We start from the raw sequence: 25853 nt of genomic DNA, 5'->3' as shown, positions 1-25853 counted from the left end.
GTGGCCTTTTAGGTCAGACCTTGCTCAAGTTTCATATATGTGCATTGAGCTCTACGTTAATGGCAAGGTTATCACCATAAAACATCACAGAAGTTCAAATTGAGTGATGTGCAAAAAGGCTGCATCCCTACCAGATTGTTTTGATGATAACTGAATCAAACAATTTTTTGTTGCCTGTTTTGAAATTCTGGAATGTGTTTGGAAAAGTGCATTTGGATTTGGATATACATGGATATAATTTTGGATATACATGCTGGATACTAGGCTTTCTCTGAAGATAACAGTCCTGGCACCAATATTTACTCACCTCTCTATTGCATAAACTACACATACAAGACTATGCATTTCAAGATTTTTCAAGCTTTCATAATTTTTCAATCTTTTCAGCATTATTTTCTTAGTTAAAGACATATTAGGGAATTAATAACAATATTGTTATCTCAGATATGAAGAATCCTTCCTATCAAACCAATTTGTATATGGTGGAGGGGGTTTGTCATGACGAGAGGGAAATGTTGAATCATTGAAACAATCCTTACCATCTAAAAGGAAATAAATGATGATAAAGTCACAATGTAGGATGAGATATTTTTCTCCATAATTAATAATTTCTTTTTTCTTGAGCTTTGGCGCCGTTTTATACTAACCTGTATGTACTGTTAATTTACAAACTAGATTAAAGTAGTCCCCTTATGTTCAGAAATTTCCTTCTACTGTATGCATTATTTGGTTCTTTACTAATCACATTAATTTAAAATTTTTTTATGTCATACATAAAATTTAGACTTGGAACCGTATTTATACGAAAACACTCGTTTACCTAGAGGTAAAATGCGTTTCAGAGTTTTCAGTCAATGACTGTAACAAGCCACCTGGTGGCAGTAGCCAATCAGTCAAGTAAGGTTTGCCAGTCGACTGCACAGAAACCTGCTTTAGTTTTGCACCTCTATTCTGACACAATAGCTGAAGTCCCTGCCTCACAGCTTTCTACCAAAATATCTATCCACTTTGACTTAAGTAGATTTTTTTAAAAGTACTTCTTTGTTTATCTGAATTGAAATATTTAAGATTGCTTCCCTGATATCAAATTGAGACAGGTCTGTATAGGTGTTATGAGAAAATGACACACAACCTGTCACTTTTCTGAGAGTCTCCACTTCTGTAGTGCCCAATACACATAAAGGACTTCAGTAAAATCATTTCATCCCATAGAAGTGCTGTGGGTCAGTGCTTTATCTGATACACACTATCAATAAAAAGTACTGCATTATTAACTTTATTGAGTTTTCTGTATTTTCTGACCACTGCTGTGATGATTTTTTAAATTATTGATTTCATTATAGCAACAAGATGTGATAAGTTTTTATTGTTCTGCTTTACAAGGGGAAAAAAACTTGCTAGCAAAGGCATTGACCTGTAAGCCCTTGAGTGTAAGGCACTTTAGACCTGATTACAGAATTCATAATGTCAAGCTAAGATTAGCTGAAATCTTCTACAATGTTCTCTCACACAATCAGTTTCTTTGTCAGCCAATCTCAATTCCACCTTTGCCCCCCTAGAATTTTCCTCTGCCCTTTCACTTGGATTGGATTTTTCATCCCATCTCAGAAATCCTTTCACAGACAACCCATTTCCATTTCTTCACCTTTTCTCAGTAGCTCCTAATTGGACCCCTTCAGGGCTTTAAATGCATTCTTTGTGCAGACCCAGCATGTCTGTGGGTTTTGCAGTTGCTCAGGGTTCAAGCACAAGGCAGTCCTGCAGCAGGGATGATGCACAGCACTTCAGTTGTAGCAACATTCTAGTCAGTACATGCCCAGTTCCCCTGTGGGGGAACCATGTGGTGATGTTTGAGTACTCTCCTTCGAAAGGGCTGCAGGGATTTTAGCTCTTACTTTAGCAAGACTCACCTAAAGGTTTACAGAGACTTTCAAAAGCTAATAAGCTGGTCAGATCATAACAGAGCTGGTAAAAGGCATATACAACATTGTGAGCTGTGAGAAGAATAAGAGAGAGAAGATTGTTTTGTACCAGTCTTCAAGTCCTGTAAGCAGCAATCCTCAAATGAGCACAGGGCAACATCAAGTGTAAAGGGACCCAGTCCAGACAGGCTATGAAAAGCTGCCTCCTGCACAGTCAGATTAGTGCATGGACACTTTGGGAGCCAGTACCTGCAAGGAAGTTCCAGATTTTCTCAGAAGCAAAATATCGAAGCTGTTCTATTGTATGAGACACTAATTCCTCCAGCTGAAATGGAGACCCAGTGCTTTATGCAGAGGTAGAATACTCAAGAAAACTGGACAGCAGCAGCAGTTTGCCCCAAAATACAACAGTAATTCCTGAGTTCTGGATGTTCATGTAGGATCCACTGACCAGGTATGGGCCAACTACTTCTCATCAGTAATCCTAAACTTAAATTTGTGGATAACAAAAAGATCTGATGATATCAATGACAGAAACACTAAGGATTTTTATTTTCTGGTAGCAGCATTTGAAGATGGTTCAGCTGTAAATGTTGTGGTCTGATTGCTGTATAGCAAAAGATTTGCCAGTCTGAATTCCAGCTTTGTAGCACTCCAGCGCAAACCACTCATATCACCTGCCTTGTTCTTCCTGCTCATGCTTAATATCTTTAAAAATAAATTCTGGTACTAATACATTTGGTTAAATATTTACCTTCTGCAATATATTATACCATGTTAGCCTGTTCAAATTACACTGGCTTGAATTCTGCCTGCACTGAAAGATCACAGAGTAGGACTACAGTTCATAATATTAGCTTTCAGATGACTTAATGTAATTTTTTCTTTGCTTAAAAATCAGATGCCAAATATATAGAGGAGAAAAGCAAAATCAGTTGGTTATCATTTGAACTCAAAGACCTATCTAGGTAAGATTTAAGGATTATTATTTTAATGGATCATGAAAATATTCATGGTATTCTCAGTATAGTCTGATATATCAGGAAGGAACATCATAAAGGAGATGGGGTGTGCAAGAGACACTTTGAATATTTAATTTTGAGGAGGAAATAGATCTGCTTGATAAGACATTTCATTTAGGAATAGATCCACTGAAGTCTTAAATCTCAGCATATCTCACTTGTGTTACACGGAACAATTCACAGGAAGATACTAGTCCTGGTAGTGATTCAGGACACTGGTATGATATGTTCTTCTACAACAAAAATTGGCCCAGTATTTGTAAATCAATTTTACGCTTAACTAAGTTAAATGGTACAAGAATATAATTCAGATGTTTTGTTTTGTTTTGTTTGTTTCATTTGCCAAGTCCCCATGTACGCAGATTATTATTACCAAATAATGATGCTGTTAGCTAAAGCACAGTCAAATGTATCTTAAGAACTTATGTGAAAAGCTACCTTTAATGACATTTTATATGGTCCTCTTTAAAGATATCTGCATTGAATTTTACAATTTTCTATTAAAAATTAAACTCTATTAAAAATTAACTTTCTATGGATGTTTGAGTATTGATTGTTTGAGGCCACACAGTGAAAGAATGGCCAAACTAGAATTGAAAACAAACCCAAAATGTTAATCTTTGAAAGGTCAAACCAACACTGCCTTACATGAAAGGCCAGTAGGGACAAACTAAATAGGTTCGTGTCCTAGCCTCTCCTTTTCCTATGATTTCTGACTTCAATAGACATTTTTATTCCAGCCTATCATTTATTCACTGTCCATCAGGCTATTGCAATCTGTTTGGCCCTTTAGAAGGGACTCTTAAAAAAGCTATAGGCGATTAAGTCAATATTCTCACTAATGTTTTCACTCAATACTAGATTTTAATGTCCAAGAACATATCCAAATTTCTGCTGAGCATGTAACTGTCTAAGAAAGCACTTGTTTTCAGTCACTGCATAGCAGAGATCTAACTCAGAAAAGACTGCAGCTTAACCAAATTGCAAAGATCCAGTTTTAAAGAAAAGGAACTTTCTTTCAAGTTTGCATTTCTGCAAACATTAGAAAACAAAAGCTAGACAGACAGAAGACTCAACACCTCTTAAGCTTCTTATTGTTTGAACAATAATACTGTTAATTCATTAATTTACAGAACATTGAGAAAAAATGTGCTCACTTTAAATTCTATCAAGTTTCATATTTCCTATATGCAGGCCAAAGGAATCTGTTTTTAATTTTAGTTAGATGTTCAGTTAAGTACTGTCTGTGCTACTTGGCTTTTACTGTTGTTATTGGGAACTATTTTTCTGTTATTAAAAATAAAAAACTACTGCCACCATGTAAGTAATTTACTTTTTACCCTTTAAAATAGGCATAAGCAATATGACATTAGTGAGATGTGACACCTAGTGAAAAGCTCCCCAAAGTATATTGACACCACTACTAGGATAAGTGCTCTGTAACAGTGCAAAGCAGGAGGCAAGTAAAGAGGACCACTTTACAGGTGTACGTAAAAGGACTGAAGAATTCCAGTATGAGTACACTTGAAAATACGGCAAAATTATTTCCAGATGATTACCATTGATATGGTATGTACTCTTACTTTGAAGCAACTATTGATCATTTCCTGCTGTGGTATATCATAATCACACACAGAGAAACTGCAAACTGAAGATAAAATGGCACTGTGAAAACCACCCCTTAGATGCCACTTAGTGTAGCAAATGCTCAGTTGGTGTTGGCTGTGTTCTAGACAAAAGTGCAATGCTCAAAGGTAGCACTCAAAGTGTAGCTCAAAGGTACCTGTGTATTTGTGTTTTGCTGGTGTGGTTTCCATATAGAGAAAAACTGCTCAATTTACATGTGCTAAATGAACATAGACCCAAAGTCTGTAAGGTATGGACCAGCATAAGAGATGATGCTGATGGAGACAGGACTAGAGAAGTCTGCTCTGTTCCTGATTACACTTTATCAAGAGACCTAAAACCTCCATTATCTTTGAAACAGTATTTTTTTTTTATATTGAACTGAAGGACAATGAAATTTTACAGTGCCAATTACTAAGTGATTTCACTGAACCTATGAAACTTCTCTGCTGTGTAATGAATCAAGTCCTTTATTTACACTGTTGACATCTGGTTTAGCCACAAATGATGTCAAAACAACTGGCTCAGGATTTGTTTCCTAATGATTTTTGTCCAAGACTCTAAAAAAAATTCTTTTTCATAAGCCTGGGTACATTTCAAAACCTGTCTCAATGTGTAGTATAGAGGAGATGTGCCAGTGCAAACCTAGTAAGGGTAGGGTGAGTTTCTGTATGGAGCAAGGAAATCAAAAGAGCCATGTTTTAGAACATAGTAACAGGAAGAAATTGCATTCAATTCTCCCTAACTTCCTTTAGGTTCCTATCTTGCTTTTCACAAAGTATTCAACAAGCACTTTAGGATAACTATTTATCCAAAGGACTTGGCTACATAGGCGTTATTTGCTCTCCCTCTCTTACAGCTGCTCTCTGTGTAAGCAGCTCATTAAATTTTTAAATCCCAGCCCATTTGCAGTATGTGACAGGACAACAGAAAGCCTGAAGGAAAGACTTGTGCAAGGCTCTGAGGCAGACCAACTGCAGTCACTTCAAGCTTCTGAAACTTGCAGAGGGACCTAGAAAAAAGATGGTCCAGATCTCTTTCAATTACCTCTGTTGGTTTTGTTCTTATGCCTTCAAAACTGTTGAAGCTTCTTGTATTTCCCATTCCTATGTTGAATCATCTTCTTTTCTGGGAATTCAGAAGGAACAGTCGGCACACCAGGAAAGCCAGGCTTCTAGGTGCAAGTCTGTCCTTTATGCAGGACATGCAGGACAGCAAGCTAAGCAAAGAATAAGGGAGCTGGTAAAGACAAGTACAATGGGAGAATTCTACTGGGCACTCAGGAAATAGCCATGTGAAATAACTCAGATTTTAGGTATCACATCTGAATCATATCTAATGAGCCTTGATGAGGCAAATCTTTAGTGAGCTGCACTTACAGGGGTGCTTTTCTTTTTTCCCTCATTCTGTGTAGGAACCCTAATATATGTCAAGGGCATACAAGCTGACATATTCATCTATACCAACATGATAACCTTTCTCAACAATACCAAAAAATATGAACTGTAATGAGGAACAAACAGATTTCTTGAAATTTTCAGAGGGAGGAGTAAGTGAAAGAGAAAATAAAGGAGAAAAATCTATCAAATGATAAAAAAACCTCAGTTTTGAAATGAGTGGAAGTGTTTCCATAAATATCAAGACCTTTGGACTACTCCTAAATGCACTGTAATTAATTGGATGAAACCCTGCAGTAAAATACACTTACAGGAATATGCATGGGATGGCTGAAAGCAAATGCTTAAGCCTAAATTGTTTTGCAGACTCCTTCCAATTCCACAAAATTGAAAGAGAAGAAGAAGAAAAAAAAGAAAAAACAAACTCAGTATAACACAGTCACTGTAAATTGAGAAGCACTTTTTTTCTTTAATGTATTTCTAGGCAATAAAAATAGACTGACCTTCCAAAGCTGCAGGGCTGACCTTTACACTGGGGTGCAGTTAATGACTTCGGCCGTGAGAGGCCTGGAGCAAAAGTCCCAGGTGTTCTGCAATACAAAGCAACGGTAAGGGCTGGCTGGTGTCAGTAGTTCGGGTGACAGTATGCTGCAAAACAAGAGTGGGGGGTGGAAGTTTGTTCTCGTGTTTGGGATTTTTTTAAAAACCATGCTACCTCTTGGTCAAAGGCAGATCCACGGAGTTTGTAGTCTTGTCCACACACTATATATAGCACTTAAACTCTGGCTGACATCATGTTTTTATAGCAGCGCAGCCTATCAGGATGGCGCCGGCCCTGAGGCAGCGGGGCGGGAGCGCTGAGGGAACTCGGCGGAGCGGCGGTCCCGTCACGGCAAGGAGCGGCTGGCTCCAGAGGCATCAGGCGGGACACTCCGGGCAGCCTTTACAGCCACCTCGCCCTCAGGAGTGCCAGATAAACCGCACAGAGCTCTGCACTCAGGTGCCGGGCCCCGCAGGGACACCTCTCCTGCCTGTGCGCGCCAGCCGAGTGTAAAGGCGCTGCTGGGGCTGTGGCTGTAGAGGCTGGGACAGGACACACAGGTACCGCCACGCCGCGCTGTCCGACAGCCCTGCCGGGCTGCACGGCCCAGGATCAAGGAGAGATCAGCCCGCTCGCTGCCGCAACAGCGCGGGGCACGGGGGAGGGGCCTGAGGTACCCCTGAGGTGTCTCTGGGAGAAGCCCGGGGTACCCCTGACGTATCCCGGGGGTATCCCGGCAGTATTCTCTCCCTTCAGGGCGCGCTTCGCGGGGCCGCCAGCGGAGGGGCGGGAGCGGGAGCTAAGGGGTGGGCTTGGCTCGGCAGGGCGGGGTCGTGAGCGGAAGAACGGGGCCGGGCAGGACCGGGCACGGCGGGGCCTGGAGCGGAGGGGCGGGATCGGCGGGGCGGGACAAGGCCGGAGGGGCGAGGCCGGGTGGGGCCTGGAGTGGAGGGGCGGGATCGGCGGGGAGAGAACGAGAGTGGAGGGGCGGGGGAGCCGCGGCCCGGCCGTCCCGCAGCGCCGCCGGGGCGGGTCCTGGGCTCTCGCGGGAGCTGCGCCGGCGCCGCCCGTCTCTGAGTGCGGCCGCCGCGGAACCAATAAACTTTGTTTTAAAAAAAAAAAAAAAAAAAAAAGGCAAGAAAAGGACAGGAAAGGAGCGGTGCTGCGGCGGCTGCGGGCAAGTGCGTCACTGACCACCCGAACCAGCCCGGGGCGGCCGCTGCGGGCAGCTCCAGCCCCGGCTGCGCTCGGCCTCGGCAGCCTTCTCCTCCGCGGAGAGCGGCGCCTCCGCCGCTCTGCGGCCCCGCTCGTGAGTATGGTGGAACGGCTGCGGTGGGCAGCGCTCCCCGCGGAGGGCGGCGGGGCGGCCGTGAGGGGCCTGGCGGGGCACTCCGGCAGCGCCTGGGCGGGCGCGAAGAGTGACAGGTGTCAGGCTTCCCCTCCCCGGGGGCACCCCCGCAGCTCTGGCTGCGGGCCGGGCCGCGCTGTGGGACAGGAGCTGCTCCGGGGTGCTCCGGCGGCGGTCCCCGGCCGGAGCAGGGCTGGGCGCTGCCTGACAGCTCGTCCCGTGGCCGCTTCCCCTCCGCCCTGCCCTGCGGTGCCGAGTGTCCGCGCTCCCCCGGCACCGGGGAACATGTAAGCGCGGCCGGCGGCGTGAGGCGCTCCTGGGCGGCCGCGTCGTGCCGGGGGTCTCGGCTGACCCGCCGGGTTTTGTGTGTGTTCCCTCACGGCAGGGCTCGCCTCTCCCTCCCCGCACTGAGAGCCTCGGCGCGGCGGGAGCGCCGGACGCGCGGCCGCAGCCATGCCGGGCGGTAAGGAGACGCGGCTGCTGCACCTCGCCGAGATGGAGAAGCTGGACAAGACCCTCTTCAGGCTGGAGCAGGGTAGGTCGGGGTGCCGGGGCCGGGTGAGAAGGAAATAGCCGAGGCATTGTCTTCGTCTTTGAACGGCAGTGGAAAGAGACCTCAGCCTGAAGTGGTGGAGTTTTGGGGGTGTGCGGGGGGTGTTGTTGGTTTGGGTTTGGTTGTGGGGTGGGTTGGGTTGATTTATTTTGTTTTGATTGGTTTCCTCTGCAGAGCTCTATAGGCTCCACACAGAGTTTAATCTGACTCGTTAAACTCTTGGGAAAAGGAGAGCAGATTGGCCAAGAGCCGTCAGTCTTCATGGGACTGAAGTGCTAAGTGTTTTTTTAGATAGGTCTTGTCCTTCTCCTTTTATAGCCTGTACTTCAGTGACCTGAAAAAGTCCTCATAAGTCAGGATCTCCAGTGTTCATCTTCTTACGCAGTACCCCATGTTTTAATATTATAATTTTGAAATCTATCAGTAATATTAGCATTTTGCCAAGTCTGCAGGTTTGAGGTAGCGTTTCAGAATATAAGCTCTTTAGCAACTCCTAAATCTTGTTATCAGATTTGTTATATTTCCAGAGCTATGTGTCCTACTGCATGCTTCTAATAACTTGATGACATTTTTCCCTGAGAGTGTTTTAAGTCTATTTGTAAAAAAACCTCTAAAAACCATCCACTAATTGGTCCACTATTATGCTGGTCAGCAAATTTAGAGTATAAAACTAAAGCCCTTGTCTTTAAAAACATTTTTAACAGTACAACAATTTTTATTAAGAGATTTTGTGGATTTTATTACAGTGTGTTACTAGTCTAGGAACATAAAGAGACAAGATTTTGGTTCCTGAGATTAAAAATTCTCTTCAACTATATTGATTCCAGAATCTTTTGACCAGCCTAATGTAAGGAAATGTCAGTAGTGAAGAAGAGCAGAGTTCATCCTAACTTCCATATCTAACTTATCCATGCAGTTGGGTAAATTTTCTTGAAAGGAGGGAAGCAGTTTGCATGGCTGTCAAACATTCAAAGTGCCTCTGCTGGTAGCAGTCTGAGAGGGCATAGCTAATTTTGAGCACAGCATTCCTGATATCAGTATAACTCTTAGAGGAAATAAGATATCAATGGCATATATCCCTGTGCTCTAATTTTAGTAATCCCTGTAACAAAATGTCAGGCCAGTACAAAAGAGAGGGTACTGAACCTTCTAAAAGTGGTTTTATACTTATATGTATTGCATTCAAATGAGCTTCATTTTACCTGACAGACATTCAGATCAGAAAACAGCTGCTTTACCTGATGGGTTTTGGTGCAGTGATGATTTTGTTAATAAGAGAAACACAAAACTGGATAACATTTATGTTTAAATGTATTCAGACACTGAATTCTGGTATTGGAGTCCCCATGATTCTATTTAATAAGCAAGTGATTTTTTTTCAACTTAAGGTATTGAAACTTGGTGTCCGGAATTTTTTGGTTCTTATCTGATTCATTATCTGTGTATTATTAATTTCCTCCTTTTTTTCAAGTACTCAGGTTTCTTTTACTCCCAGTTTTGTAGACTGCTAGGGCTAATAAGTGATTTACCACACTTAACTATGTGACTGGCGTGTACTGTGTAAGAACTTATATCTGTTTCATTCACTTGAGTGAACCCTGTAATTAACCACTTTTGATGGTGACTCTCATACCTGCAAGTGGAAACCTTTCTAAAACCTCCTGACTAAACAGAATTTTTTAACTCAGTAAAGTACATATGCTTTTAGGTTCTATTTTTTTAATTTAATTTTGTCTCATTATCACAGGTATCTTAAGCTTAAACTTAAGCCTCTTTCTATGTATGTGTGTGACCTGAAGCACATATACAAGACTCCCTTTGGTTTGCTGAGCTCTCTGAAAGCTTAACAATTTGTATATTGTAGATCACACACAAGTGTATATAATTCTTCAGTTAAAAGCATAAGGAATTCATCTGTTTAATGAATCCTCAGTGAATAATGAAGGTATTTGAAATATTTTCTGGTTTTAAAAGTGTTCCTAATATTTTTCAGATGTTTTAATGGGTCAGCCTACTATATAGACTTGGTGCTTGGTATATAGACTAAGTGCTTAAAGACTACATAATCCAAAATCTACATAAAATTGTGTGTAGTCTGATGGTTGAGATGTTTTGCTGTGTTTTGTTTTTAAAAGTTTTTGTAGCAAAGACAAATAAATTGGAAAGAAGATTAATGGTGCCATGTAAGTAAAGGAAAAAAGAATATGTGTAAAGTATGCAAAGAACAATGTTAGGAAGGAAGGGAGAGATGATGCAGTTTTGAGTGCTGCAATATAAGACCTATTAGAGGGTGTCCAAAGAAGTGCAGTGAAGACGGTGAAGGACCTTGAGGGGAAGCTGTCTGAGGTGTAGCTGAGGTCACTTGGCCTGTTCAGCCTGGAGCAGACTGAGGGGAGACTTCATTCCAGTCTGCAACTTCCTTGTGTGGGGCAGGCACTCATCTCTGTTCTGGTGACAGTGACAGGACCCAAGGGAATGGCATGGAGCTGTGCCAGGGGAGGTTTAGGTGGGATATTAGGCAAAGGTTCTTCACCCAGAGCGTGTTTGGTCACTGGAACAGGCTCCCCAGGGAAGTGGTCACAACCAAGCTTGACAGAGTTCAAGAAGCATTTGGAGAACGCTCTCAGGCACATGGTGTGATTCCTGGGGAGTTCTGTGCAAGGCCAGGAGTTGAACTTGAGTGATCTTTGAGAGTGCCTTCCAGCTCTAGGTATTCTATGATTCTATGCTGTAGAAATAAGAATTCTGCTGAAATTCTTGGCAGATATGATGGTGTTATTAACATAGTAGCAAATTAGGAATTCTAGTGAGAGACTAGAAATACCTTGTCCTCCTGATCAAGTGATTTTACCTTTTGTCTTTTTCTTTTTTTCTTGAGGTTTTGAGCTACAATTCCGATTGGGCCCAACTCTTCAGGGCAAGGCCGTTACTGTGTACACAAATTATCCAGCTTCTGGAGAAGTATTTGATCGCCACAAGTTCAGGACATTATCATGGCACAATCCCACAGGGAAAGAAGATGACTCTGACAAATACTGCAAGTTGGATCTCCAAATTTCTGGGTCATACCAATACTATTTTAGTCTTGGGTAAGTGAAATTTGTATACCTGCAGCCAAATGCAGTTTGCTTCCTTGGTCTACATCTTGAACTGAAAATCCCCCTTTCTTTTTCTATGCCTTTTTCAAATTGTGACCATGGGACCAATTAGAATCCACCAATGAAAGACAGTAACTGGTGGTTATATAGTACTTTGTGATGCAGAGGTATTCTGGGGAATGTACAGAACCAAGTTGATGAACTTTCTGTGAAGGCTGGAGAAGCAATCTATTTTTACAAGTTTTCAAATTCATCAGCCTTCTGAGTATCTCAGTGATTATTTTGTGCTTTCTTTGTTGACTTTGAGGGTCATTTTCTATCTGGCACAGAGGTTCTGGAATTCACTTGGATCCTTTACTTCATCTTTTGTTTTAGTGGGACAACTATAGAAGAGAATGCCATTATCTGTAGTAATTGTAGTCTGGTATTTTGTGTTTCTGGAAGATGGGTGGTTAGATTCTTCCAGGCATTTTGCCAGATACCTTCCTGAGGATGGGGGCTCAAAATGTAGATCTACGTCTAAAAGATGGGCAGTTGTACTTTCTGTGTTTCATATGACAAAAGGAGGAAATAACAAAGATGCCTCACTTTTCCAGAATTTTAAGCTATGTATCCCATTTGTATTCTTTAAGTCCAGTAGAGAGATGGTGCCTAAGAGGTGAACATTTCAGTGTTTACTATTTTCTTCCTGTGTCATGGAGTCCTGTTACCCTTCTCCGTCCAGCCACTGTACTGGATTACTGTGTTTCTGAAAACCTGTGCTATTTGAATTCTCTCTCTGAAGCTGACAGGTACAATGAGTGTTAATTATACCAATGAAAATTATTTTCTCCTAGAAATGAAAAAAGTGGTGGAGGTTACATAGTTGTGGATCCCATTTTGCATGTTGGAGCTGATAATCATGTACTGCCTTTGGATTGTGTTACGCTCCAGACGTACCTCGCTAAGTGTCTGGGACCATTTCATGAATGGGAAGATAGGCTTAAAGTGGCAAAAGAAACAGGTAATGCTAATAAACATATTCAAGGGTAGAAGTTTTTGTTTTGTTCCAAAGTTACATGGAAGAGCTTCAGTGTAAGCAATTCTTTGTCAGTTACATATTTTTCTACTACATTCAATTTTATTAACAGATTAAGTCAGTGAATTGATTAAAGTATTGGCAGAGGTACAAGAATTATGGGATTTCCTAACATGGGAAACCACTTACTTGTTTTCATTTCAGATAGACTTGGAAGTTTGTAGAACCAACAGGGTAATTTTTAAAGCTTGTGTTACATAGAATTTAAAGAGGAAGATTCAGATTAATTTACATTGCTTATTCCAAACACTAGCTCTAAATACATAAGTGCAGCTTGTTATGCTTCTTTTAATTAACTTTGACTAATTTTTTTTTCTCATTAAATAAATGGTTTTATATTACATAGGTTACAACATGATTCATTTTACGCCACTACAGAAGCTTGGATTGTCTAGATCATGTTATTCATTGGCTGACCAGTTAGAAGTAAATCCTGAATTTTCAGACCATAATAAAAAGTGCACTTGGAGCGATATAGGAGCGCTTGTGGAAAAAATGAAAAATGAATGGAATATGCTTTGCATCACAGATGTAGTCTACAATCATACTGGTATGATTTTCATGTGTTAATAACCAGATTGTCCTATAATTATTTTTCATTATTTCCCTTAACTTCTCCCTCCTGAACCCATTTTTAATAACTGTTTTAAATATTGTAGTTGTGTCTGTCTTTGAGTCTCTCAAATCCAGGACAACTCCTTGCAATTATAACTGATACATCTCTGTAACAGGTATAGAAGATTGAAAGAGTGAGGAGAGCCCTTCTTAAAAATAATTAATAAGTTATGTATCTGTATTTATATAGACGATGGGTGGTCTGTAGTTCCCATATATGAGCAGAGTCTGTATTATGAATTGTTTGATGAATGTAAACTGAGTACTTTCTTGTTAAATAGAGTATTACAATTGTAGCTGCTTAAAAGTAACTGCTCTAATTTAGGTCTAACATACCGACTAGAAGCAGGGTTGGGAAAAGAAGGTAGGATTAAGTTGTTACAGCTCAGTCTGTGGGGAAAGAAAGAGAGCTTTGTTTAGAGTAGGCTTTTTTTGAAGCATAGATATGTTAATATATCGAAGATGTTACTTAATTGCTGAAGGACAGTGGATTTTCTTCTGTGTGATCTGATGCAATTTAAATTGTAGTACTTCATAATTTGTGATTTTGTTGATTATTTGGATAATGAGTTTTCTTCATTTATAATGCAGTTGTTACTGCGTATTTTAATCCTAGAGATCATAATTACCATTCTCATAGCAGACACTACAAAAAGGGGTTATGTACATTGATGTCTTTTGGCATTCAGAAATGCCTAAACATAAATAATTTGCGAGTTTCGTTTGCTTTAATTCTTTGGTGTTGAATGCTGCCAAACATTCCTGTCCAGTCAGTCTGCAACAAAGTGCTTTCCCTGTCTGTTTGTTGAGAAATTACTAATTGTTGGCTCTGAGTTTGAGGGAATCGGGCTTTTAAACATCCTTCCAGTTCTGGGTAAAAAAATTCTTACACTTTTCAACTAGAAGAAGCTCAGTTTCTTTTACAGATACTTGAGGTCCTCTCATTTTTTAACAGTGTATATTTGCATGCTACTAAGGAGAATGTTTTTTGATGGACAGAAACATTTAACTATAATAATTACACACCAGAATATATTTGTTATTTGGCTACATTTGTAGAAGGACTTTTTCAGGTTACATTCAGAGTTCGTAATCTCCATTGGGATGGATGGCTCAACATTCGTACTATGCTGAAAAGTGTCTTCTAGGAGGTTAAAAATACTCAGATTATTGCAGTTCTTAGATCATTAAGCAAGGTATCCTTGATGGCTTTGTTGCCTGTCATGACCCCTCAGCTTACAGTGGTTCTATCTGTGGGTAGTTTTTCATTTCTAGTGGAGACAATTGTATAAAAATTGCACTGCTTCCCCTCTGCCCCTGTGGGAGCCAGGCAGCATCAGCTGCAGGATCAGGCGTTAGGCTGAGATGTTTGGTCCACTCTGGAGTGGAGCCCACACTGTGGGCACAGCAGGGAGCAGTGGGAATCAGCTCTGGATGTCTCTGGGAGGCAGCATCTGTGGCCCAACTGGAAAAGTGAAGTCATGAGCTGATGTGAAATGTCCTTGAGCCTTTGGCATCTCTGCAGGAGTATCTCAGATAAACTTGCAAACCCTCTCTGGTATATTCAAATAAGAAATATGTTCGCTTTTCACCAGGAGCCAGAAAAAAGACAGTTGGAGTTTTTTTCTTTTCTGAGCTTTCCAGGGCTATAATAAATTGTATGAAGTAATAAAAATAAAGTGAAGTAAATTATGTATTACTTTTCTTTCACAAGAGGATACTATTGTACAACTTCAGTATAGCACTTCAATAAAACTTACTTTCAAGCACTTAGTCATATCAAACACCACCTTTTCCCAGCTTTATAAAGGATCAGAAAAAGAAATCTTGGGCCATGAGCATCACAGCTAGATAATAGGTTTGTGTTGAATTTATGTAAAAATGATTTAGTCACTTAAAAAATAATTTTAGATTTTTCTAAGAGGAATGTAATTAATTTTAGAGAGTTTGCTTTAATTCCTTATCTTGGTATTTCCATATTCCTATACTTACTTTATTCTGTACACATAGTCTTTACTATACTTATTTTTTCCTTAGCTGTAGCAAGTGTAATCACCAGTGATGTTTTTGGATAATTTTTCTTCTGCAGAGTTAGATTTCTCTTCGTGTTACATTGTTAATCACTGAAGCTTACCTTCTTATAAGGAAACAACTTTGGTTCTGTACCAGAACTAATGGAAGGCCTGTTGACTTTTTTTTTTTTAATGTTAACTCTTTAGGTTTAAATTATGTGTTAATTAATTATTTTTAGAATTAATTGTATTTAATTATTAAATTGTTTTTCAGTAAATTATAGTTCTTGTTAGAAGAATAGAACAAGCTGACTTTGCTTTTTGGAGAAGAAAGGTTTTTTTCAGAAATAGTAAAGTATAAAGAAGAAAAGAGCTGGGGGGAATAATCTGTTTGGCCTGGAACAGCCTTTAACAGCCTAAGCTTAATATTGCTTTACATAACTTTAAAATGTGGTGGGTTTAGTGGCAGGTTGTATTTAAACATAAGGATTTTAATTTCCACAAATGGTTTGACCTTATAATGATAGAATTTTGCCATATCTTGAGATGTAAAAGTAACAAGGTGCTCAGTAGAGCTGTTTACACTATAGACTGAGCTTGTACATTTTTTTTCCCCTTTGAAATTTTTGTTTTAACTTCTTTGAACTAAGCGAACTTGGAATTTTAAGTGTTATTAGTTCTGCAATAATTCTGGACACATTAGTGACTCTTCACGTTTTCATTATAATAATGTGTTGTATTCTCCCATGTGTGAAATACTACTTCTGTTTTCATCAGCTTTTCTGAATACTTGTTTTTTTGTTCTTAGACATTCTATGAGGTTTTCTTAGTTTTAGTTTTATAACTTAGTTTTTCCATTTGAAATACTCATTCAGAGGAAGATATGAAATTTATTTTCAATTAAACAGTGTTGCAAAAATAGAAATTAACTCTTGGTTTTTTTCTTCATTGTCATACTTTCAAAATCAAAATTCTGTGTTATGTGTGTATTCACCTGTACTGCTGCATGCATGCTGTCTATATTAGACTACTACACCTGTGTTCTAGTGAGGGCTCCTTACCTTCTCTGAGCTAATTTTTAAGTTCAGCATATCTTCTGGTGCTTGTTGATGCTGCAGTGGAAGCTTGGCAAATGGACACAGAGTGTAGTGTTTGGCCTGAATGAGTGTTCCATTTGCATGCACCAGACAGTGCACTCATCTTGCTTTGTAGAACTCAGTAATGTTGCTTCCTACAGCTCAGCTTCTTTCTATGGACACAAGTGTCACAGCTAATCCTGTCTTAAATGCCCTTTTAACTATATTTTGCATTAATTATTTTTTTGTATATGTGCACTCTTCCTCTCTGGCTGCGTGTGGCATCTTGACAGGATGAAGGATATTAAAAAATCAACAACTTTATAATACAAGTTTGTGGTGTATGTTTGGCTTTCAAAACTCAAAGAATATCAGTATCTTACATTCTTGTATTTGATGTATTTCTTGCAACAAAAATTTGTTTTCTTTTTGGTGTTTTAGAGTTGGTGATACTACTGCATATTTTAATGTAACTAACAAAAAGTTTTTCTATGGTTTCTGCAGCTGTATTCTTTAACAAAAAAAGTCAGTCAGTAATAACATTTCCGCATAAGATACTATTTTCTATTGGCATGGAAACTTTAGTTGAAATACGGATGAACTATATGTGCTATAGCACCTCTGCTTCTTCGTGTTAAGATGTTTACAAAATACAAAGAGGGTTCAGCTCATGTATTTACATTTTTGTTTGGTTTTTCCCCCTCCCTTTCTTCACTAAGCTACTAACAGTGAGTGGCTCAGGATGCATCCAGAATGTGGCTATAATCTTGTAAATTCTCCTCACCTGAAGCCAGCTTGGGTCCTGGACAGAGCTCTGTGGCATTTGACTGGTATGGTGGCTGATGGGAAGTGTATTGCCAAAGGGGTCCCTCCCGTGATTGAAAATGATCAGCACTTGAATGTAAGTGTATGAGAGCTAAGTGTAAGCTAATGAACTGCATAAATAGCTGAATAAACCTTTAAAATTTCTAGGGTTGTATAAATGCACAAAAATGAGTGTATACTTTATAGATATGTTTAGTGAAATAAGCCCTTATTCTCCTCTTTTTTTTAACTTAATTATATTAACAAACAACGTTAGTAACTAATGCAATTTTTATTTTTTACAGTGTTTACGTAAAATAATTTATGAAGATATATATCCAAAAATTAAATTATGGGAATTTTTCCAAGTGGATGTTAACAAAGCCGTGCAGCAATTTAAAACCCTTCTTACTCAAGGTAAAGCAAGAGTATGATGCTGAAGCATGTCAGATATATATATATAATTCAAGAGATGTAAACTTAACAGTCAGACAGAAAACAAGAAAATGCTTTTTTTTTACTATGCGAGACATCCATTGTGCTGATTTAAGTATACAAGAATGCTTTGAAGGCTAGGAAAATCTTCAAAGACCCATTCAATGCCTTCATCCACCCACATCTTGGTTATGCTAGAATTATAAAAGTTGTATGTCTGTTAAATGTAATTCCTGTTTTTGCTTCATTTCTATTTTGTTCTCAGGCAAAATGGGCACTAAACCTGATCCAAATCATCATCTTCAAATAATTCAGGACCCTGATTATAGACGACTTGGCTGTACTGTAGATATGAACATAGCACTGGCGACGTTCATACCACACAGGTACTGTTACTGATTACAAGTTAAAATCTAAATGAAGCTAAACCTATGAAGCCAGAAAAAGACATTCTTTACAGAAATGAGGAAAAATTCATTTTTTTATTCCTTTTAGTAATTTAGCTGGAATGTTTTTAAAATACTTTTTTTTCTAATTGTTCTCTGCTTTTAATGTCCTCCTGATAAGCAATGGACCAGCTGCAATAGAAGAATGTTGTAATTGGTTTCGCAAGAGGATTGAGGAACTAAATGCTGAGCAATACAGACTAACTACTCACCATCAAGAACAGGTGTTGAAATTACTGTTTTAATGCTGAATTGTTTAAAATTGCAAAATAAATGCAGGCATTTCAATAATGCATAATTCGATTATTTCCAGGCTGTCAATTGCCTTGTGGGGACTGTGGTTTATGAACGAATTGCTTGTAATGGTCCCAAGCTGGGACCTATCAGTAGAAAACATCCCTTGGTTACCAGGTACATACATATTTTCTTGTTTGTTTGGAAACTATTAGAATCTATGCAGGGAAAGAATGAAAGTATGCATATATATGTAGAAATATATGTTTTTTTTTCACATGGACAAATGCAAAATTCACTTAGCAAATTGAGAGGGTTTTTTTAAGCAACAGCAATAGCTATTTCATAAATGTGATGAGAAAGCATGAGACAATACTCGGAGCACATCAAAACCTTACATAGTGCAAATTGCTGTTGTAGGTGGAAGAGGAGTGGAACTAGGAAAGTTTACACCTTTCACGTTTTATGTACTTGATGCCACTCATATCTAAAGAGCTACATCTTTAATCTTACATTACCAGCTGGCACCATCTGTTCTTGCTCCTTCAAAGCTTCCTTCAAAATAGAAAACTCTCCATCATTTATTCAAGTTGCTCTCTTTTTTATCTGTATTATGTACGAGTCAGTTCTTATCAGATACTTTAATTTCAAAGACAATGAATTGCAGCTTAGGTTACCATATGTGTTTGGTGCTTGTGTCTGTTTTCTCTTTTAATTGTCTGTGTATTCCATAGGTATTTTACATATCCATTCAAAGAGCTGACTGTGGAGGAAGAAGAAACCATGATAAATCAGCCAGATAAAGCTTGTTATTTCATGGCTCATAATGGCTGGGTTATGGGAGATGATCCTCTTAGAAACTTTGCAGAACCAGGTTTGTAAAAGAAATTTGAATTCTTACAAACCATTTGATATTCTAGCCAAAGCAAAAAGGGCTTTATTTAATTTGTCTTTTTTCCAGATGTATTCCTATGAAGCTGCAGAATAGCAGACACTAAGCTTATAGCACTTTAATTTCCCATTCAGCCTTTGCAGGTGAACTGTAAGAGCTGGAATTTGAGGTACAGTTTTACAAGATTTGAGAGGGAAATTACCAGCTTTTTGCCACTGAAATGGGGATGTCCTGCCTCCCCACTTTTGTCATTGTCTTTGTTGCTTACTTTGTACTTTGTTCCAACACCAGTGCTTGTTGGCATTTCCATGAGACAATGACAGTGTGGCAGAAAAACTAATGCAATGAAAAGGTGAATAGTATTTTACTGCATTAGTGAGCAAAAACTGGATCCTTGAAAAGTCCACTGAGTGGCAGTCAGGCAGTCAAGAGATGACCCAGTTAATCCAAATTAAGTATGCAGATTACTTGCGAAGGTAAAATAGAGCATGAAATCACCATGCAATAAAATACTGCATTCTGACTCCTTTGGGGACAGTGTTGATACCCAGAAAAAGCAAAAACAGCTTGTGTTCAGAGTGGCCATTCACTTGGCAAAATAAATGAAACAAAGGCCAGCTTAATTGTAATTAAAAAATATCTGAAAGTTTGAGTCTGCTTTACAAGCTAATCTGATGATACTGCAGAGTGATCTGCAGTTAGCAAACATTTGATTTCTGCAAAGTAATCTACACCCTTTCACTAAATTTTATTTACTTTTATTCTCCTTCTCAAGGATTGAGATAATAGTGTTTCTAGAGTGTTTCTGGTCAGTTACCGTTTGCTTATTGCCCTCTCTTCTAGGCAGACTTTTGTATTTTTTTCCCTCTCAGTCACTGGCTTTAGTTGGCATTCTTAATTTCCATTACTGAAGTTTCTCTTGTAACTCAGCTACAGGTTTTTGAGTGCTTTATATTTGTGTTATGCCTTTGTTTTTACCACACATTATTTCAACTGAGAACACAATGTGAAAATGTGGTACACAAAGGCAGCCAGTTCTCTAAATGACCCTTTGAAAAAAATCACAGTGCACATCCAAAGAAACACAGTTTTTCTGTCCGTCTGGCTGTACTGCTATTAGTGAAGAAAAGGTTTGGCTGTGCTTACGTGAATGTTTTGGGAACTTGTGGTTATTTCCAGTTCCTGTTTTTTTACTTGATGGCTTTGGAAATCCATCACAGTCTGCTGTTAATAGAAGATAAAATTGTAAATGGTGGCTGTGACAGATTATGATAACACAGTGAAATTCTTTTTTTAAATTTGGCCATTGTGAAAAACAAAACTACTAATTTTCTTCATTTGTTTGATGTTTTTTCTTTTTCTGAAGTACATTTTTTTTATACTACTTTAAAGAATTAAAAGGAATTTTATTTCAATCTGAATAATTATTTCAGTATCGCTATAGAGGCTAGATATTCTCCATGGAGGAGCTTGAAATTGTACATCAGTGTAGTGTATATAGATTTTTCAGTTGATATGGGTTTTGTTATAATTTTTACTGTTCATTACAGTGTTTTTCTGCTCTCCAGAGTCGAAAATAAAATGCCACTTTTTTGGTGCATGTTCTATATTATATGTATACACTAACATAATTTATTCCCTTTACAGGTTCAAATGTGTACTTGAGAAGAGAGCTCATTTGTTGGGGAGACAGTGTGAAACTGCGTTATGGTAATAAACCTGAAGACTGCCCATACCTCTGGGCACATATGAAAAAATACACTGAAATCACTGCCAAATATTTCCATGGTGTTCGTCTGGACAACTGTCACTCAACACCTATTCACGTAGCTGAGGTACGCAAAATTAAGCGTGTTTATTATTAAGCAGCTTCCTGTCGGTGAAATAGACCCTGCAGATTGCACAGCAACAGTGCAGGACTTGTGGCAAAGTTTAGGAGGGAATGAATCTTCCTCGTAGCATAAAAGCAAGGTTTCTTGTCTGGTAGTGTTCAGAGATGGTTTCAGCTACGTTAAACAGAAGAGTGGTGGAGCTATTGCATCTTTTACTTATCTACTTTAGCTGAAATACTGTGGATGTGGACAGGCCTGGCTAACTTTTCCCTCACTGAGCTGTGGATGTAGTGCAATGACTGCCAGTATCCAGTACTTCAGTTTGAGCTGGAGTGATTGCCATATTTGATTCAAAGTCTGACTGGTTTATTTTTTTGCCATATATATTTTGCTATTGCTGAATTAAATAGGAAGTGCTTTCACTTCACAGAATTTAAAAGCTGGCAATGGACTCCTGCAAAAAGTTTAGTCTGGCAGGTGTATTGCTAAGACTAGTGCTGCTTGTTTCCCAGGGAGCTGACTGCATCCAGAAGTTGTACTTGCTAGTAAATTAGCTCTAAATAGGTTTAGAGTAGTACAGCTTGTTAGTGCTTAGTCTCAGCTTTGTAACACAGCTTACTTAAATCTGTGAAGAGCTCTCTAAAAAAAGTTGATTTGCCGACACAAGTTTTCAAGTAGCTCCTAAATGCAGCCGTTTCAAAACTTTTGCCATTCTTTTGTTTAGTGTTACTATTTTTGGAACAGTAACGGCAAAGGCTTAAACTAGAGTGCTGCTCAGATTTCTTAGTTCAGTAGGTATCTCTTTTATCTGACCTTTGCTCTTGTATTTTGAGCAAAGATTTTACTTTAAAACAAAGTAATAGTTAGCCCAAAGGCTACAGAAAATTTCCTGGAATTAATCAATCCATAAGTAGTATTTGTAAAATTTAACTGTGGTTTTCTGAAACTTCCATGTTACCGATATATTTAATGTGCTGCATATATGAATGATTCATTTATGTTCTGTTAGCATTCATGTTAGTGTTTGTGTATACATAGCTGACAATGGATATCTTGCATTAAAAATGTATTATGATCTATAGGAGATGCTAGCAACAGCCAGATCAGTCAGACCTAATCTTTATGTGATAGCTGAACTCTTCACGGGCAGTGAGTACATTGACAATGTTTTTGTCAACCGCCTGGGAATTACCAGCCTGATTAGAGGTACAATAAGCAGTTGAAAATTATGTAGGATTGTCATGTATGGTTTGGAGTTTTAAATGTGAAACTAACATTGGTATGCTTTTTTTTATTTTTCTTACATATTCTTTGCTTATGCAATTACCTTTTCTTCTTTATGTTCTGTTGAACTTCTCCTGTGTTGTATGCTAATTCTTGGTTTTGCTTATGTTTGTGTGTCCTCTTCCATGTAACAACTTGTTTTGTTCCTTAATTTTGGCTTTCTATTTATCTTTGCTGCATGGCATTTTCCTATTGTCCAATCCCTGCCTAGCTTTGAAACTTGTCCTTTTTTGTATCTACCTTTCCCCTTTCTGTGGCTTTTTTGGCTGTGCTTTTTGCAGTACATGCTGGACACAGCTAGAAAATTGCGAGCCGATTTGTATGTAGTGGCTGAACTGTTCACAGGAAATGAGGAGCTGGACAATATCTTTGTGAATAGGCTGGGCATTACCTCCTTAATAAGAGGTAGGCTTGCTGCGTGTGTGGTCTCTTTCCAATGAGAGATTATAGATGACATGCTTTATCCAAGAAAAAGTCTTCTACCGGATTATGCACTTTAAATTTCATACTCCATATAATCAGAAGTACAGATTCTGTATTGTGACTTTTTTGATACTTGGCAAAAAATACAATACTAGCCATAAAGTAAGGGAAGACCTCCTTTGTTTATAGAAGTTTAAATATTTCACTCTTGGTCTAGTGAAGGAAAAAGGAGTTGTAGCACAGTTCTGCTATGTAAGTCGTGCATCGTGTCTGATTTTTGTTGCATGAGTTTTTTAAAGCCTGTGAGAAATAGTCTGATCTCTGCTTTATCCTTTGTTTTCCATTAGCTTTCTCTTCCTTAATACGTTCTAGTGAATTGAATATTCTAAGGCTGTGTTTCCCCACTGGAGAATATAGCTATATGTGTTTGATTTTTTTTGTGATTGAACACATCAAAATAACAACTTCTAAATGCCACATTAACATCTTTGTGCATGCTGTCCTGGGTGGTAGTTCCTGTTATGCAAACACTTTAAGTATTCTGTTCTTTAGAGGCCATGACTGCCTACAATAGCCATGAAGAGGGGAGGTTGGTTTATCGCTTTGGAGGTGAGCCAGTCGGATCTTTTGTTCAGCCGCGTTTGAGGCCTTTGATGCCTGCTATTGCTCATGCACTGTTCATGGATATTACACATGATAATGAATGTCCGATTCAGGTGAGCACCAAACCAAAATAAAAAAAAATATTATACCTTTAATGTTTTGGAAGTGATATTTCTGAACTGTGGGAGGGCTTGATGCAATCTGGGTATCCTGAACAATGTTTAGAACATTCAGTTCAAGCTTTAATGAAGAGAAAAAAAAAATTTATAACATTACCCTCTGACATTCAAGATTTTGTTTTTCAAGGGGAGAAGTATACAAAGTTACTAAATAAGCTGGTTTGAGTCTTTCATCCAGCTGCTGTAAGTGATTCTGTTTCTACTTGTTGACCTCTTCTCCTGAGCTTGTTTACAGTCAGGAATGAGAGAGAGTGGTGGGCAGGGAGTGCTAATTTTGATGGTTTTTTTGAAGTTGCTTTTCTTAGTTAATTTGTGGCAACTTTCTCCAGTAATTGTGTTGTAATGGAGGAAATTATGACCATGAGATTAGCACTTCCTTTGTCAAATTGAATGTATTTTCTGTATGCTGAATTGGGAGGATTGAATTTTCTTAGTTTCACTATTAATTAGCTATATATTTTTTGATGCAGCACCGATCTGCATATGATGCTCTTCCTAGTGCAATGATTGTTTCCATGGCATGCTGTGCTACAGGAAGTACCAAAGGCTATGATGAATTAGTACCACACCAGGTATGTGTTTCCAGTTCAAGGCCTAAGATACCTTTAAAAATACTTTTTATTCTCATCCTAGAACATGTATTTTAATGTTGTTGGCTTGAAATTCCAAGCAGTTTTCTATCTGGCATTACTTCAGATTGTCCAGCTTCATATGAAATTTGAACTTACACAGTTCAGACTTCAAGGTGTGGTAGTTTTTATTTCCCAGAGTAGTTCATATTTGCTTAAATTTGTTTTTATTTACAGATCTCGGTAGTCTCTGAAGAGAGGTTTTATGCAAAGTGGAATCCAGCAGCATATCTGACTTCTGGTGAAGTTAATTTCCAAACAGGAATTCTAGCAGGAAGGCTGGCCATAAACAGGCTGCATCAGGAGCTGGGGGCTAAAGGCTTTAATCAGGCAAGAAGTGAGGGTAACACTGCAATTTCTTCATATGTGTGCTCTGAGTGAGCACAGCTGCAATGTTATATCTTTTCTAGGTGTATGTAGATCAAGTTGATGAAGATATAGTTGCAGTGACAAGACACTGCCCTACCACACACCAGTCTGTTGTGGCTGTATGTCGAACTGCCTTCAGGGATCCTAAAACTTGTTTCTACAGTAAAGAAGTACCTGAAATGTGTATCCCAGGTAAACAGATTTCTTTGTCATATACAAAAATTTCAAGTTATTCATGCTTTTTAACTTCAAGCCCATGCAAATGAAATCCATATGAGAACTCTCAGTATATAACACTCATTTTATGTGTGCCAAGGTGTATCTCCCAAAAGTGATTAAAGAACCAATAACAGACTTGCAGGTTTTCAGAAACATTCATATTTAAGTATATTCCTGCTGCAAGCTCCCCTTGAGGGGTGGGGAGGGTTTATGGTCCTGTTTGTGAGCTAGTAATAGTAGTGAGATGGTTAATGGTACAGAGTTGAGGGAATTGCATATATGAATATATGTAGCTATTTTGTAGCTTGAAAATACGTTTTGGTAAGAACTCTTTATTGAATAAGTCAATGTAAGGACAATATGTATGCAGTACATACATAATACTAATTAATTACACAGAGTATTATATATACTTAAAAGTAACAAAGTATAATGACTTCTATACATTACCTGGAAATATTTCTGAAGAGAAGCTTTCCAAACTGGCTTTTTAAATATACTCAGTTCTTTGAGTGCATGGGTGTGCTTGTTTTAAAAGCAGAATGGTCTACCTTATGTCTGTAAATTACTTAAAGGTTAGAGAAAATTAGAATTTGTATATTAATAATAAATTGTTACCCCTTAAAGATAAACCATCTGTAGCTGCAGTTTGGAAAGCAATCTAGCACAGTCTCTTGAAAGATAATAGGGAAACTAAGAGAGCTGATGACCAATAAAAGACAAGTTGTTATTCTCTCATCATCTGATTCTTATTATTGATTTATTATAAAATAACAAAAATTGCTATTTTAAATACAATACAGCATGTGAGTGTGTAATGAATATTTATAGGATATTTAAAATACTTGCCATATATTCTGTTCTTCTGCTATACGACAGAGACTTGTACATTGAATATTCGGCTTTTTCATTTTAGTTTTTGTTTCATAATTTCTAAAGAATCACTTTTTTCATTTCAAATATGAAATTCAATATGCAACATGGTTTAACTTTTTCCAGGCAAAATAGATGAAGTAGTACTTGAGGCAAGGACTATTGAGAGAAGTGCTAGTCCTTACAAAAAGGATCTACATTTTATAAATGGATTGCCTAATTTCACAATGGAACTCAGAGAGCATATCCAGGTAATTAGCATCCTTCACCCATGTTCTGATGTAATATTTTTTAATTTCTGTTACTTTATATTAGAAAAAAAAAAGACAGTGAATTTCAGTTG

The 25853-nt window shown here is 38.5% G+C and overlaps 2 protein-coding genes across 14 annotated transcripts in view; one reads left to right on the top strand and one right to left on the bottom strand.

The window, feature by feature from the left end:
- The window catches only part of FRRS1 (ferric chelate reductase 1), a 28874-nt gene extending 21548 nt beyond the window's left edge, over positions 1 to 7326 (bottom strand). For 2 of the 10 annotated variants that reach the window (XM_056497883.1, XM_056497885.1), the window contains exons 1-2: positions 5618 to 5698; positions 1911 to 1994 (exon numbers count right to left, since the gene is read on the bottom strand). Coding sequence is in view for 4 of the 10 variants with exons in the window: in XM_056497873.1 (XP_056353848.1) it covers positions 5618 to 5674 (57 nt within the window). In the remaining 6 variants the exon portion in view is untranslated. Of the gene's footprint in view, positions 1 to 1645; positions 1826 to 1910; positions 1995 to 5617; positions 5699 to 6278; positions 6338 to 6470; positions 6616 to 6682; positions 6773 to 7185 lie in introns of those variants that run through there. The other 8 variants (XM_056497873.1, XM_056497881.1, XM_056497874.1 and 5 more) reach the window with 8 other exon arrangements.
- The window catches only part of AGL (amylo-alpha-1, 6-glucosidase, 4-alpha-glucanotransferase), a 35857-nt gene continuing 16982 nt past the window's right edge, over positions 6979 to 25853 (top strand). The window contains exons 1-18 of one of the 4 annotated variants that reach the window (XM_056497869.1): positions 6979 to 7068; positions 8242 to 8391; positions 11288 to 11498; positions 12344 to 12510; positions 12932 to 13135; positions 17008 to 17189; positions 17398 to 17509; positions 17793 to 17913; positions 18095 to 18197; positions 18287 to 18384; positions 18942 to 19081; positions 20747 to 20934; positions 22497 to 22620; positions 23191 to 23354; positions 23891 to 23992; positions 24227 to 24379; positions 24460 to 24610; positions 25637 to 25761. In XM_056497869.1, coding sequence (XP_056353844.1) covers positions 8310 to 8391; positions 11288 to 11498; positions 12344 to 12510; positions 12932 to 13135; positions 17008 to 17189; positions 17398 to 17509; positions 17793 to 17913; positions 18095 to 18197; positions 18287 to 18384; positions 18942 to 19081; positions 20747 to 20934; positions 22497 to 22620; positions 23191 to 23354; positions 23891 to 23992; positions 24227 to 24379; positions 24460 to 24610; positions 25637 to 25761 — 2427 coding nt within the window. In that variant the 5' untranslated portion in view covers positions 6979 to 7068; positions 8242 to 8309. Of the gene's footprint in view, positions 7069 to 7538; positions 7818 to 7918; positions 8144 to 8241; positions 8392 to 11287; positions 11499 to 12343; positions 12511 to 12931; positions 13136 to 17007; positions 17190 to 17397; positions 17510 to 17792; positions 17914 to 18094; positions 18198 to 18286; positions 18385 to 18941; positions 19082 to 20746; positions 20935 to 22013; positions 22138 to 22496; positions 22621 to 23190; positions 23355 to 23890; positions 23993 to 24226; positions 24380 to 24459; positions 24611 to 25636; positions 25762 to 25853 lie in introns of those variants that run through there. The other 3 variants (XM_056497867.1, XM_056497868.1, XM_056497870.1) reach the window with 3 other exon arrangements.

Source organism: Oenanthe melanoleuca, chromosome 8, assembly GCF_029582105.1.
Source record: "Oenanthe melanoleuca isolate GR-GAL-2019-014 chromosome 8, OMel1.0, whole genome shotgun sequence".
Lineage (NCBI taxonomy): Eukaryota > Metazoa > Chordata > Aves > Passeriformes > Muscicapidae > Oenanthe > Oenanthe melanoleuca.
This window is presented reverse-complemented; position numbering and strand designations above follow the sequence as displayed.